This window comes from Curcuma longa, chromosome 4, assembly GCF_044706935.1.
Source record: "Curcuma longa cultivar G26 ecotype Majalengka, Jawa Barat chromosome 4, ITB_CL_G26_1.1, whole genome shotgun sequence".
Lineage (NCBI taxonomy): Eukaryota > Viridiplantae > Streptophyta > Magnoliopsida > Zingiberales > Zingiberaceae > Curcuma > Curcuma longa.
This window is the reverse complement of record NC_133864.1, coordinates 3,720,412-3,733,977: the sequence shown is the minus strand read 5'-3', so window position 1 is coordinate 3,733,977 and position 13,566 is coordinate 3,720,412. Positions and strand designations below refer to the sequence as shown.

The 13,566-nt window shown below is 38.1% G+C and overlaps 1 protein-coding gene across 1 annotated transcript; it reads right to left on the bottom strand.

Annotated features, from left to right (window-relative positions):
• Nucleotides 1–522: 522 nt before the first annotated feature.
• Nucleotides 523–8,559, bottom strand: LOC141828591 (perakine reductase-like). Its single transcript, XM_074716043.1, has 7 exons — nt 8,402–8,559; nt 8,124–8,291; nt 7,832–8,035; nt 7,066–7,238; nt 1,758–1,854; nt 1,024–1,177; nt 523–826 (listed from the first exon to the last, which is right to left on the bottom strand). Exons 1-7 carry the CDS (start codon nt 8,450–8,452, stop codon nt 645–647), a joined length of 1,029 nt encoding a protein of 342 aa, XP_074572144.1. The 5' UTR covers nt 8,453–8,559; the 3' UTR covers nt 523–644.
• Nucleotides 8,560–13,566: the final 5,007 nt, after the last annotated feature.

Genomic DNA, 13,566 nt, shown 5'->3' with positions numbered 1-13,566 from the left:
CCTAAAACCGAGAAGAGTGAAAGGGATATTTACTGTGCACTCATTGCAAGTTAACCCACATCCTCAGAATATTTACTGTGCACTCATTGCAATGAACACCGCCTTGATTTCCATGGGAGCATATTTTTTTGTGCGTACATAATAGCTCCATCGTCATGTTTTGTACAAAACAACTCCAAGATAAAGTGTATGTGTATTTTGGACAGATAACTATAAGTAGAACACCACCATTTTGATAATTTTTAAAAGAGGGGTGTGCATTCGATGATAAAAAAGGGCAGTCCGGTGCACGAGGCTCCCGCCTTGCGGAGTCTGGAGAGGGAATCCAATGTACGCAGCCTTACCCTGTCTTTGACAAGAGGCTGTTTCCAGGATTTGAACCCGTGACCTTTAGGCCACACGGCAACAACCTTACTGTTGTGCCAAGGCTCCCTTTCTGTGTGCATTCGATGATATGAATAAAAAAAATGTTCTTTTTATTTTTTTGCCAATTTTCTATGATAAAAACTGAAAAATCTAAAGTATATTTTTCGCATCAATATTTTATGCAAAATTAAACAGTGGCTTAATTAGACAGCTGATTTGCTATTACAACGGTGGTAATGAAAACCCCCAGAGTATCGCTAGAGGGGATGATAAGTTGATTACACGATTTTGGGGGGTGTATTTGCAAGTTGCCACACATATGATGCAAAAGGTCCTATGGCTCTTCCCCCAGCAAATTCATCCACAGGCAAAGCCTCAGAAATCTCTTTCAGGTCATCTTCTGTGAGCTTCACCTTCAGTGAGCCAATGTTCTCGTCCAAGTTCTTCATCTTCGTCGTCCCTGACCATCGTTCAAGTAATAGCCAAAAGACCAGTTTAGGGTTTGGTGACAAATTAAATCCAAGGGTTGTTAAGTTTATCACTTTTGACTTGAGAGATAAAACTACTTCACTTGAGCAAATTGAGAAAAAAATGCAAGAAATCTATCTATCTATCTATCGAGTCTTTGTTTTCGAGGGAGAGCACAGAAAGTTTTACCTGGAATGGGTACTACATCATTCCCTTGGTGGAGAAGCCAAGCAAGGGCCAATTGAGCAGGGGAACAACCATGCTTTGCAGCCAAGTCGGTTAACCGAAAATATAGGGTCTTGTTCCTATCCAAATTGTCTCCAGAGAACCTAGGGAATTTGGACTGAAGAAAACACCTAGTGAGCCAACAAAGGAAGCAAGCTAGCATCTCTATATCGATCGAAGGATCATGTCTTGAGCATATATATAAAGAAAAGTCATCGCGACATAATTAAGAAGAAACAAAATCATTGTAGACTTGTGATCATTTCTTATGCAGTAAAGATATTGTCATTGTGATATTAAACAAAAATCCATGTGCACTTGCATGTTTTATGTATCGAGGAGAAAAGAAATCATCTCTGCAATTGAAGGATCGTGTCTTGAAGCAATAGAGAAAAGGTTTGAAAAGAAACAAAATCCTCATACACTTGTGATTTAAAAATCATTTCGGCAATTGAGGATCATGTATTAAGCAATAAACAATGGCACTGCGACACAAAAAGAAAACAAAATCTTCATACACTTGCAATTTTATATGTAGAGGGAAAAAAAATCATCTCCACGTTCGAAGGGTCATGTCTCAAGCAATAAAGAAAAAGTCACCGCTACAGAAAAAGAAACAAAAGTCCTAATACATTTTCAATTCTATATGTGCCAAGAAAAGGGATGGCCAAGAAAGAAAATCGACAATGAGATCATACCAGAACACTGCCAGGAGTCAAGCTTTTTACACTGGCCTTTCCAGCAAAAAACCCACAGCCAAGAGGACTATATGCAACTATTCCAATGCCAAGATTCCTGTTTCTCAACAATTTACATTAGTTAGAAACTCTTGCGATTGGCTTAATTCACAATTTTTGTCACAAAAGAAGAATATACAAATGCTTCTACCATAAGAATCGATTAACTGATGTTTACAAAGGCGATAGCTTTGAATCGTAGTGTCAAACTACTTTAATTTATCATGCCAAATTAAACTAATATTTCTACATAATGCTAATCTTTTGAGAACACAAGCACAGAATTTACGTGCTTTGTCGGATCTATGGTTTTGCTAATCAGGCTAGATTGCTACTCATTGATGATTTTAAAGATGAAATACTTGGTATTGGTTATATTTATTAGAATAAATCTCATAGAATAGGTCCATAAAACTCCTATATAAATAGGGGCTTGTATCTCTTAATGGAATAAGATTTCTGGATTACTTTTGATAACATGGTATCAGAGGCCTAATTAGGTTTAGGTTTTATTTCGGCGCCGACTTAGTTTCTCACGCGAGCGAGGCGCCCGCATCTTCTCTGTCGTTGCGACTTTCTCTTCTCATCTGCTCGCGACGTGCCGCTGAAACCATCCGATTTCACCGGATTGCGTCCGCAAGATTTGTTTTTGAAGATCGCATCCACTTTGCCGATCTTCCCGTGTGAGCGCCGCCGTTGAAGGTCACCGCCAACCGGGCGTCCCTAATCGCAACCAGCTCTTTTGGGTTTTGCTCACGTGAAAATCGCGAGCGTCTTTCTTAAGGAGCTCGCCGCTTGCAATAGAGGAGGAGATTGGAATCCCTAATCGCACATCGCGGTTGTTCTTCTCCTGGCCGTCGACCTTGCTTCCCGATCGCGGCGCCCTAACCAGTTGCGATCACGCCTCCACGCCGGCTGCCTCTGCTCCATCCGTCCCTGCAGTGACTCCGAATCCCCACCGTGCCTCTGTTTTCATCTCTGTTTCCACCGAAGCAAGGTTCTGTCCTTATCTTGTTTGGCTGCTGGAATCTTTGCATACAGCAGCAAATCTATGGCAAGAAGGTTCTGCATCACTGAATTAAAGAAACAAGTGTTTGCCACCATCTTGCTGCCGTGAGTTCATCTTGCTACTGTAAACTCCTTGTTGCCGTGAGATCCATCTTGCCACCAGAAGCCTCTTGTTGCCGTGAGATCTGCCCTCCGCTGAGTACCATCAGCCTTCGCGTTCTTGAGTGCCATCAGTCTTGGTCAATGCCTACATCTGCATGTTCCTGTTCTCTCACAGCAGTAACTCCTTCGAAGTTGTTATTTGTCTTCATCTCGCAGTAAGATAAATCTCACACGGTAAATCTCTTCCTCTGTGAGGAGTTTGTTCAAACTTTGGTGCTGCGTATCTTCGGAATTATTCTTCATTTTATCACAGTAAAATATATCTCTTTGTGAGTTCATTCAATCTTTGGGAAGAGCATAACTTTGGATTTCATTCAGAAAATTATTTGGCTTCTTTTGTGAATAAAATCTTATGGCTGAAAATAAACCTTGTAGTGGTATTATATGTAACTATTGTTGCAAGCCGGGTCATACAAAATTTGAGTGCAGAAAGCTTCAGTACAAAAATCAGCAAAAACATCGGGCTCATATTACATCCACTAATAATACCTCTGATAAATTGGTGCTTGTCTCTGCAGAAGAATTTGCCAAGTTCTCTCAATATCAGGATTCACTTAAGTTTTCATCTTCCTCTATCACTACTATTGCTGATTCAGGTAACCACAATACATGCCTTGTTTCCTCATCCTCTAAGTGGGTCATTGATTCTGGTGCCACGGATCATATGACAGGTAATCCTAGTCTCTTTTCTACTTTCACGCACAAATCCAACACTCCTATTGTTACCTTAGCTGATGGGTCTTCATCTTGCGTTCGTGGGTCTGGCACTGTCAATCCCACTCCTTTGCTTTCCTTGTCTTCTGTCTTACATTTACCTAATTTATCCTTTAATTTGCTCTCTGTTAGTCAATTAACTCGCAATCTGAACTGTTGCATCTCATTCTTTCCCGATCATTGTTTAGTTCAGGATCTTTTGACGAAGAAGATTATTGGTAAAGGACATGAAAATGGAGGTCTCTACATTCTTGATTCACCTACCCCAAAATCTCTCGTTTGTTCAGGTGAAAATTCTCCTTTTGAGGCTCATTGTAGGTTAGGACATCCATCTCTTCTATTGCTCAAGAAACTCTGTCCACAATATAGTAGCATATCTTCATTAAATTGTGAGTCATGTCAGTTTGCAAAGCATCACCGTCTTAGTTCAAGTCCAAGGATAAATAAACGTGCTATTAGTCCTTTTGAGTTAGTTCATTCTGATATTTGGGGTCCTTGTCCTATTCTGTCTAAACCTGGTTTTAGGTATTTTGTCACTTTTGTGGATGATTATTCTCGTGTAACTTGGTTATACTTAATGAAAAATCGTTCTGAGTTATTTTCTCTATTTTCTGCTTTTTGTGCTGAAATCAAAACTCAGTTCAATATGTCCATCCGTACTTTACGAAGTGACAATGCCAAAGAATATACATCCAGTCTATTTCAATCTTATATGAGTCAGAATGGTATACTTCATGAAACCTCTTGTGTTGATACTCCATCCCAGAATGGTGTGGCTGAACGTAAGAATAGACATCTTCTTGAAACAGCACGAGCTCTTTTATTTCAAATGAATGTTCCCAAGTCTTTTTGGGCAGACGCGGTTTCTACTGCATGTTTTCTTATTAACCGTATGTCATCCTCTGTTCTTCATGGTGAGATTCCTTACAAAATTTTGTTTCCTAACAAGTCATTGTTTCCTGTTAACCCTAGGATATTTGGTAGCACTTGTTTTGTTCGGGATGTCCGTCCACAAGTTACTAAATTAGATCCCAAATCTTTGAAATGTATTTTTCTTGGTTATTCTCGTCTTCAAAAAGGTTATAGGTGCTATTGTCCTAGTATTAATAAATATCTTGTTTCAATCAATGTTACTTTCATGGAAGACACACCTTATTTCTCATCCTCATATATCCCGACTTCTCAAAAGGAAGATGATGATTTATTGGTATATTCTGTTACATCCTCTACACCTGTCTCAGAACCAACTCTAGTCAAACCTCCTATTATTGAAATATACTCTAGGCGTCGACCTACTGATTCATGTCCTGCACCTACTACTTCGTCATCAGATCCAATTCCGAATGATGATCTTCCTATTGCATTACGAAAAGGTAAACGCCAGTGTACTTATCCTATTTCTTCGTTTGTTTCTAATAATGGCTTGTCGTCCTCCTCCTGTTCTTTTATTGCTTCACTTGACTCTATTTCTGTTCCTAAAACTGTCCGTGAGGCCTTATCTCATCACGGTTGGCGAGATGCAATGATAGAGGAAATGAAAGCCTTGGATGATAATGATACTTGGGACTTGGTTGATCTACCTCCAGGAAAACAAGCTATTGGATGCAAATGGATATTTAATGTTAAAGTCAATCCAGATGGGTCAGTTGCCAGATTAAAAGCTCGTCTTGTTGCTAAGGGTTATGCTCAAACATATGGTGTGGATTATTCTGATACTTTTTCTCCTGTTGCAAAGTTGACATCTGTTCGGTTATTTATTTCTCTTGCTGCTACTCATCATTGGCCTTTACATCAACTTGATATCAAGAATGCTTTTCTTCATGGTAATCTTCAAGAGGAGGTGTATATGGAGCAACCTCCTGGTTTCGTTGCTCAGGGGGAGATGGGACGAGTTTGTCGTCTTCGAAAGACTTTGTATGGTTTGAAACAAAGTCCTCGTGCTTGGTTTGGAAAATTTAGTCAGGTTGTTGAAAAGTTTGGTATGAAGAAAAGCAAGTCTGATCATTCTGTGTTCTACAAGCAGTCAGGAGCTGGTATTATTCTGTTAGTTGTGTATGTGGATGATATTGTGATTACTGGTAGTGATACTACGGGAATTTCATCTCTCAAATCTTTCATTCTCACTCAATTTCATACAAAAGATTTAGGGGTGCTAAAGTATTTCTTAGGTGTTGAAGTAATGAGGAGTAAAAATGGTATATTTTTATCTCAGAGGAAATATGTTCTTGACTTATTAACTGAGACAGGAAAGTTAGGGGCAAAACCTTGTAGTACTCCAATAACTCAGAACGTAGATCTTACAGCAGATGGAGAATTATTTGAATATCCAGAGAGATATCGAAGGTTGGTTGGAAAGTTGAATTATCTTACCTTGACTCGTCCAGATATTGCATATTCGGTTAGTGTTGTTAGTCAGTATATGTCATCTCCAACGGTTCATCATTGGGCAGCATTAGAACAAATTTTGTGTTATTTGAAGGGTGCACCTGGACGAGGTATTGTATATAAAAATCATGGGCACACTCATATTGAATGTTTTTCAGATGCAGATTGGGCAGGTTCCAAAATGGATAGAAGATCTACTACAGGTTATTGTATCTTTGTTGGAGGAAATTTAGTATCATGGAAGAGTAAAAAGCAAAAGGTTGTGTCACGATCCAGTGCAGAATCAGAATACAGAGCTATGACACAGTCTGTGTGTGAAATAATGTGGATATATCAACTGTTGACTGAAGTAGGGCTCAAAATTTCAATACCAGCAAAACTATGGTGTGATAATCAAGCTGCTATTCACATTGCATCGAATCCCGTGTTTCATGAGCGGACTAAGCACATTGAAATTGATTGTCATTTTGTTCGTGAGAAAATTCAACAAGGCTTGATCACTACAGGATATGTAAAAACTGGAGAACAATTGGGGGACATCTTCACAAAAGCTTTAAATGGGATCCGAGTTGATTATCTTTGTAACAAGTTGGGCATGATTAATATCTATGCTCCAACTTGAGGGGGAGTATTGGTTATATTTATTAGAATAAATCTCATAGAATAGGTCCATAAAACTCCTATATAAATAGGGGCTTGTATCTCTTAATGGAATAAGATTTCTGGATTACTTTTGATAACAAACACCATATAAAAGATGAGTGTAACCTTGCACCAAAGGGGAGAATCATCCAAATGGGGCTTTGAATATCATTTTCTCTCTATCAGCAAAGACTCAACGAGTCGATAGCAAAGTGCACACATGCATATTTTTCGAGCAAAATAAAGGCCATATTAACTCAAAAAGACAATTTTGACAAAGTGATCAGCTTGGAGGTTTGGATCTCCCCATGAAGCAAAGTAGCAAAATGATGATTTTTAATATAGCAAGAGAAAACACCTGCAAAGAGGAACGACCTCACTCTCAAGGTCGCGAGTCCAGAGTGACCACTCCATCTGCACAGCAGTGATGGGATGCACAGCATGCGCTCGCCTGATTGTATCGGGGCTGGCCTCCGACAGCCCGATGTATTTCACCTTCCCCTCCTCCACTAGCTTCTTGAGCTCTCCCATCTTGGATCGATGCCAAAGAGAGAACAGAACTAGTTAATCAAGGCTAAACAAGCTAATTAGCTCATAAGCTGAAAGAAGAATTGTGTTTGATTGCTCATAAGCTGAAAGAAGAATTGTGGAACAGAACTAGTTAATCAATGCTAAACAAGCTTGGCTCATAAGTGTTGAAAATAAGAAAGATAATCGGAAACCAGCCATTATTTGGCTACTTGACCAGCCATTACTTGGTTGTAAAATCAGCTATTTGCCATATTTGGTTGATTTACCTGCCATTATTTGACTCTAATACAACTATTTTTTGACTGGTTTAGGACGGCTAATTAATTAACCATCCCACGTCCTATAAAATGAGGGTCTTATCTCTCTTTGAAATAATCAAGAAATCCTTTTCTCCTCGTCTTGTAGAAAGCTTGCAAAGTCCTTTTCTCTACTTATCTTATTCTCAAACAAGAGGGACAATCTTCCCCTCTTGCAAGAGAAGTTTCAATTTCTTTTATTACAATACTCTCCTTAGGCATTTGTGAATCCGGATTTCAAGAAAATTCTCGTGAATTTTCAACAATAAGCTTAAAGAAGTGTGTTTGATAGCTCACGGTATCCTCGATAGGAACAGTCAAATCCACCCGGTGCTGGTAGTAGAGATCGATATAGTCCACGCCCAGGCGATCGAGGCTCGCCTCACAGCACGCCCGCACGTACTCCGGCTTCCCGTTGATCTCGACGTCGTTTCCTCTGTACTTCGCGATGCCAAATTTAGTGGCGAGTTGGACCTTTTCTCTCGGCAAATGCTTCAGCGCCTGCGAAAACCCCCACCTTTTCACCCTCCAATCTCAAATCCTCGAGCACCCAATTTCTACACTAGGGAGAGAGAGACAGAGATCGAACCTTTCCGATCAATATCTCGTTTGTGTGCGGTCCGTAGACGTCGGCGGTGTCGAAGAAAGTGATGCCCCGATCGAACACCTGCTTGATGATGCCGTTGGCTTCTTCATCACTCAAAGGCGCGCTGAAGTTCCCTGCAATGCCGTAGCACCCGAAGCCCAGTCTCGAAACCTAAAAGAGAAGGGAATTCGGCGGAGATATCGAGAAAAGCGTCTTTTTTTTTTCTTTCGACTGGCGGATTGAGAGAACAAAGGTAGAAGAGAGGTGCATGAAAGCGATACCTCTAGTCCCTGAGATCCCAACCTCACTCTGGTCATGCTCGGGGCCTCCATGGCTTTCGATCGCCGAAGTAATTCCGATCGACGAGAGGCGCCGCCGAGCCGGAGCTGCCTCCTTCCTTCAGTGAAGAAAGCTACAGAAACCCGTGAGGCAGAGGCTTTCAAAGTCAAAGCAACAGCTGTAATTCTTAAAATAAAACGCTTTAATTTAGTTATATATAAAATATTTTTATATTAATTTAATTAAAGTTATTGATATTTATTAAAATCACTTAAACATACATTTATAATAATTATTATAATAACTTGAGACTTAGTTGACGATGAAATAGAATTATAAAAATGAATAAAAATTTAAATCTCAATAAAATTAAAATAATATTTATAATATAATATTTTTTTTATTTATTTATTTATTGTTTATTTGACACATGGTATTTGATCTTCGAGTTTATTAATTTTGATATTCCATCAAAATAAAGAAAAATTAAAATAAAAATAAAAATCTTTCTCCTTATTTATCCTTTTCTCCTTTTACTCTCACTCAGACATTAAAATAAATTGATTTATTTTAATTAAAAATATTATATATAAAAACAATCAGAAAAGAAAAAGATTTATTTAAAAAGAAAATCATATTTATTTTGCCCCTTTTATTTACTCTAATTGCCCTAAAAGTTCTATTTTAATAAATTGTTCTATTATAAATATTTTTGTAATTTAAATTCATGTTTTATTTTCTCCCAGTCACGTTTTATTAAAAATATATAATAAATTTATTATTTTATATTACTTCGATGATTTTAGAAATATAAGGCACTTAAAAATAAAAAAAGATTCCCATCGTCTTCCGACGACCAGGCAGACTGGCTCAGTTTCGGCGCGCATCGATCTCCGGCGATGAAGGAGTTGGATTCCCGAGACTGGCGATGAGGTCAAGGTGGACCCTTCGTCGGCTCTCAATCCCGGTTCCTGTTCCTGACCTTCGAATCAGAGAAGTGCGATGCGAGAAGGGGAAGGTTTCCTACCGGGCGGTCGGAATGCAGGTTGATGGGTCGATCGCAACCCCCAAGGATTGATCACAAGGTCCCTGCGCGGAGTACAGCTGAGGGAGGCTTCGGATCTCGGCGGACCTCAATCGCCTGGGGCAAGAAGATTGGGTTTTTGAAGTAAAACTCTTTTCGCCCCTCTCTTTCATTTTGAAATGATATTGATAGATCTCACGTTTATTCTTCCGTTTTCTTATTGAAATTATCCTTTGGATCTTAAATCGCTATCGATCATAAAATGTTGATGTTGGCCGATGATGTACATTTTCAAAATTGATAAGGAACGTAGGGAATGCTAATTCTTTCATTTATCCGCAAAAGTTCATGCGCATTGATGCAGAAAAATACAACTGATTTTTTTCTGCTGATACGAACTAATTTGGTCTGTTTGAATGAGATCGAAGATTATGAGCATCCTTTTTGGTACCTGCATTGCAGTCACTGATAACAAATATTCCATTTCTGATGTTGTCTATTGTTCTGATCATAACTTGGCATTCCACAAGTTTATCAAAAACAAAATGGTGTTTGAAATGCTGGTCTGCCTCGCAGTAACTGGTGACATATATCATAGTTCTAAAATTGTCTGTTCTGATCACAAGTTAACATGTCAAAAGGTTGTCATGGTGCAGGAGTCCTTTCCTTTTTACTACTAGTTCTCGCTAATGCCGTAACATGCCATTTTGTTTCTATACATCGAGTTGGAACTTTAGGGCTGTTTCTTCTTGTTTAGCATGTACCAAAAACAAGGAAACATGGTCTTGATTCTTTTGTAGACTACACAAGGGTGAAAGATGAAAGGTCCCTAGAAAGGATGAATGTATTGATTTGGATTCGCAGTTAAATGGTGGCAAGTAGACAATGACTGTAGACCAATCTTTAGTGGGGCTTCACAAGTACATACTACATGGTTCTTCTATCTGATGCAAAACAACAAATTTCTAATGGAAAAAAAAACAGATTGTGCATGATTTTCCTTTTGTGAATTTACTTAGTTCAGGTTGCAAAGTGTTGTGCATTCAACTCTTAGACAGTATACACTGCATCTACATAGTTGAGAATGTAATGCTATGAGTACTTGTACCTTTGGGAGGGAACTGATTTAAGTATTTTCGAATAGAAAGGCCCAACCTAGGCATTTTCCAACACTAAGGGCCTTATGCAGCATGCTTCTGCTTTGTTACTTACTGAAATCGCCATTTGGGGGAGAAAGATGGATTGTTAGCGTGGACGATTTAGAAGATATAATTGGGAGACACGTATGGTTAGGTGCCATTTGTATTATTGGTGGAATTTAGCATATCTTAACCAAACCCTTTGCATGGGCTCGTTGTGCATTTATATGGTTTGGTTTCACCGCTTTTTGTTTCGTCTGGTTTAACAATACCACTTATCCTAGTGAGTTTTATAGGCCTACTAGGCCCAAGGTTTCTCAAGCTCAAGCCAGTTAGAGACCAACATCTTGGAGCTAATGTGGGATCCGCCCAAGGACCTACGGGTTTAAGTAAATATATGATATGTTCTCGGACTGGAGAGATTATTTTTGGAAGAACTGTGTTTTGGGAATGTACTGTAGCTTGGTTAGAATTTTTGAACCTAAGGATTTGTTTACTTTGAATGGAAGATGTACACAAAAGATAGACATACATAATGGAGCTTTGTATGTAATTCTGCAATCGTTTCTCTCCTCCCTCTTGACTTTCTATCCAAGTAAACGGACCCTAGATGACCTTACTTGTCCAGCAGCCTAAATGTCTGCTCTTACAGAATTATGTCATACTTAGATTAAACTTCTGCCACCTAAAGTAGGTTTTTATTATATCTTGTGTTTTTTATTATGTACTTCATCTTTCTTCTAGATTAATCACAGTAGTTTGCCCTAAATTTTCATTAGAGTAGCTCTGACTAGTGAAATATACTCTTTGATTTCAAGTTGTTTGCCCTGAATCTTTCAGGATCTAGTTTATCCTATATGGAAAAAAGAAATCCTTGCAGATGACCGTTAATCTTGACCTCTTCTGTTTATCCAATTGTATTCGAGGGATCACTTTCTATTTATCCAACTGTCATCAAGTAAAAGAAGATCATATTATGATCCATCAAGTTATTGCGCTGATGCTAGGTTTTTAAAAGAAAAATGATACGCTACATGAAAAATATAGCATGAAACTCAACATGACACACTCAACTGTATGGATGTGGGCTCCACTGCATGGATGTAGAACCCACTGCATGGAGTGTATCATGTTGAGTTTCATGCTACATTTTTCATGTAGTTTATCATTGCTCTTTCTAAAATAGAACTGTGACACTTACTATTTATGAAAAAAAAAATAAAACAATAGAATTGTGGTGACTACTAACATAGAATCATAACACTTGCTAAAATTGAACTATGACATCTGTTAAAACATAACTGAGACACTTTGTATCTAGTTATAAAAAATAGAACGATAGAACTATGACATTCACTTATCATGGTATCTTTTAATTGGTGGTAAAAATAAATTAAGAAAATTATAACTTTAAGATTCATATATATGGGCTTAGAGAGAGCTTAAATGAAACTCTTTCATTTAAAAATGTATTCTAAAAATATTTTTTAGAAATAAAACATTTTATGTAAAACACATATATCCTCAAGTACAAACCTTCTTTATGGATTTCTTCTTAAAGCACACTTATCCATCGCACGATACTAGGAATACATTTTCAAATGCCTCCATTCATCAACCAATATCAGGTGCACTTCTTTTTCTTTAGTATTTATGCACTTGTTTTTATGTTAAGCGTACTTATTCTTCATACTTTTCAGTAAAGGTGGAATTTGCCACCTCAGCAGTCTCACACGGTCGGTCCTACGACTATCTGCGAGGAGGTAAATTGAGAAGCTACAGTTGGCCATGACTTATTCTTCATACTCGATCTGTTAACATATACATTACACTGCTATATCGAACAACTTGATCTAAATCTTCTTCTTCAGTTACCACACATCATACTTACAAATTCTCGTCTCCCATCCTTTCCACTCACTGTATTCTTTGGTTGCATCTTGTTTCTAGGTCAGCTCTTGTCCAACAGCAGGGTTTTGGTGGATCAACATGGTACAAATTCACTCAGATGCCATTATTTTCCTGTCCAAATCTTGTCTCCCATCTCCAATACGCATATTGTGCTCTTAAAGCAGATGCACCAAGCAAACTGAAGCAAACACAGTGCCCTAAACCACAGGTAACCTTTTGATAAAAGTGACAAGATGTGCAATTGATTGTTGCGGATCTTGTAGTTGTCCCTCAGCTTGTTGAGCTTGTCATGCTTTTGGGCAAAGCTCCTCTGATTAGGTCACTTCTTGACCTAACTTGTCCTCTGTCTTATTTTCTACTGACACCTTGATGTTATGTAACCTTTACAGGGTTCAAATGATCACTAGAGTCCAGAAGAATTTTGATCATTTTATATATTTTTTTGGTAATTCAGGTACTGTTTGAGACTTTGAGCATCCATCGACACTCAGAAATTTACTCTTAAGATATCTGTCCCATTTGAAATAAAAACTTTGGTACTTTTATTGCTCCTTCGAATTCTTTATCACTACACCACACCCATGAAGCAGTATATGATGTAAAACATTCATCGATTTTTTAGTTGATCGATTTTTGGTAGAAAAAAGAGAGATCCTTCTTTGATCTGTTTACTTTGCCTCAATCCATCCAAGTAAACATCTCATTCTCTCTCTATTTTCCACTTCGTGATCATAATAAGTTCATTGGGGGGGGGGGGGGGGGGGGGGGGGGGGGGGGGGGGGGGGGGGCACTCATGTGTCAGTGGTCCTTGATATGATGATTTAAGGTCTCCTCCTTTCAGAAACAAAGACAAAAGAGAATTTTTTTTATTAATATAAAAACAATAATATATATATATTTCAATTATTAAAGATTTTTGAAATTTAATCCTAACTAAAATATCTTATTTCAAGAATTTAAGGAGTGAATTACACATTCACTGTTGTGGTTTGTTTTTTCATCTGTTTTAATGTCTTAAAATTAAGAATAAAGTATAAAATTAATTGAGAAATATGACTAGAAATCTTACTGATAAAATTCAATATTATGATAG

Bases quoted from the DNA above. Each gene is read 5' to 3' on its own strand.
- LOC141828591 (XM_074716043.1), bottom strand. From the start codon at position 8,452: ATGGAGGCCCCGAGCATGACCAGAGTGAGGTTGGGATCTCAGGGACTA. The intron at 8,036-8,123 runs GTTCGATCTCTG...GGGTTTTCGCAG, and splicing joins ACGAGATATTGATCGGAAAG to GCGCTGAAGCATTTGCCGAG. The intron at 1,178-1,757 runs GTATGATCTCAT...TGTTTTCTTCAG, and splicing joins TGACTCCTGGCAGTGTTCTG to TCCAAATTCCCTAGGTTCTC.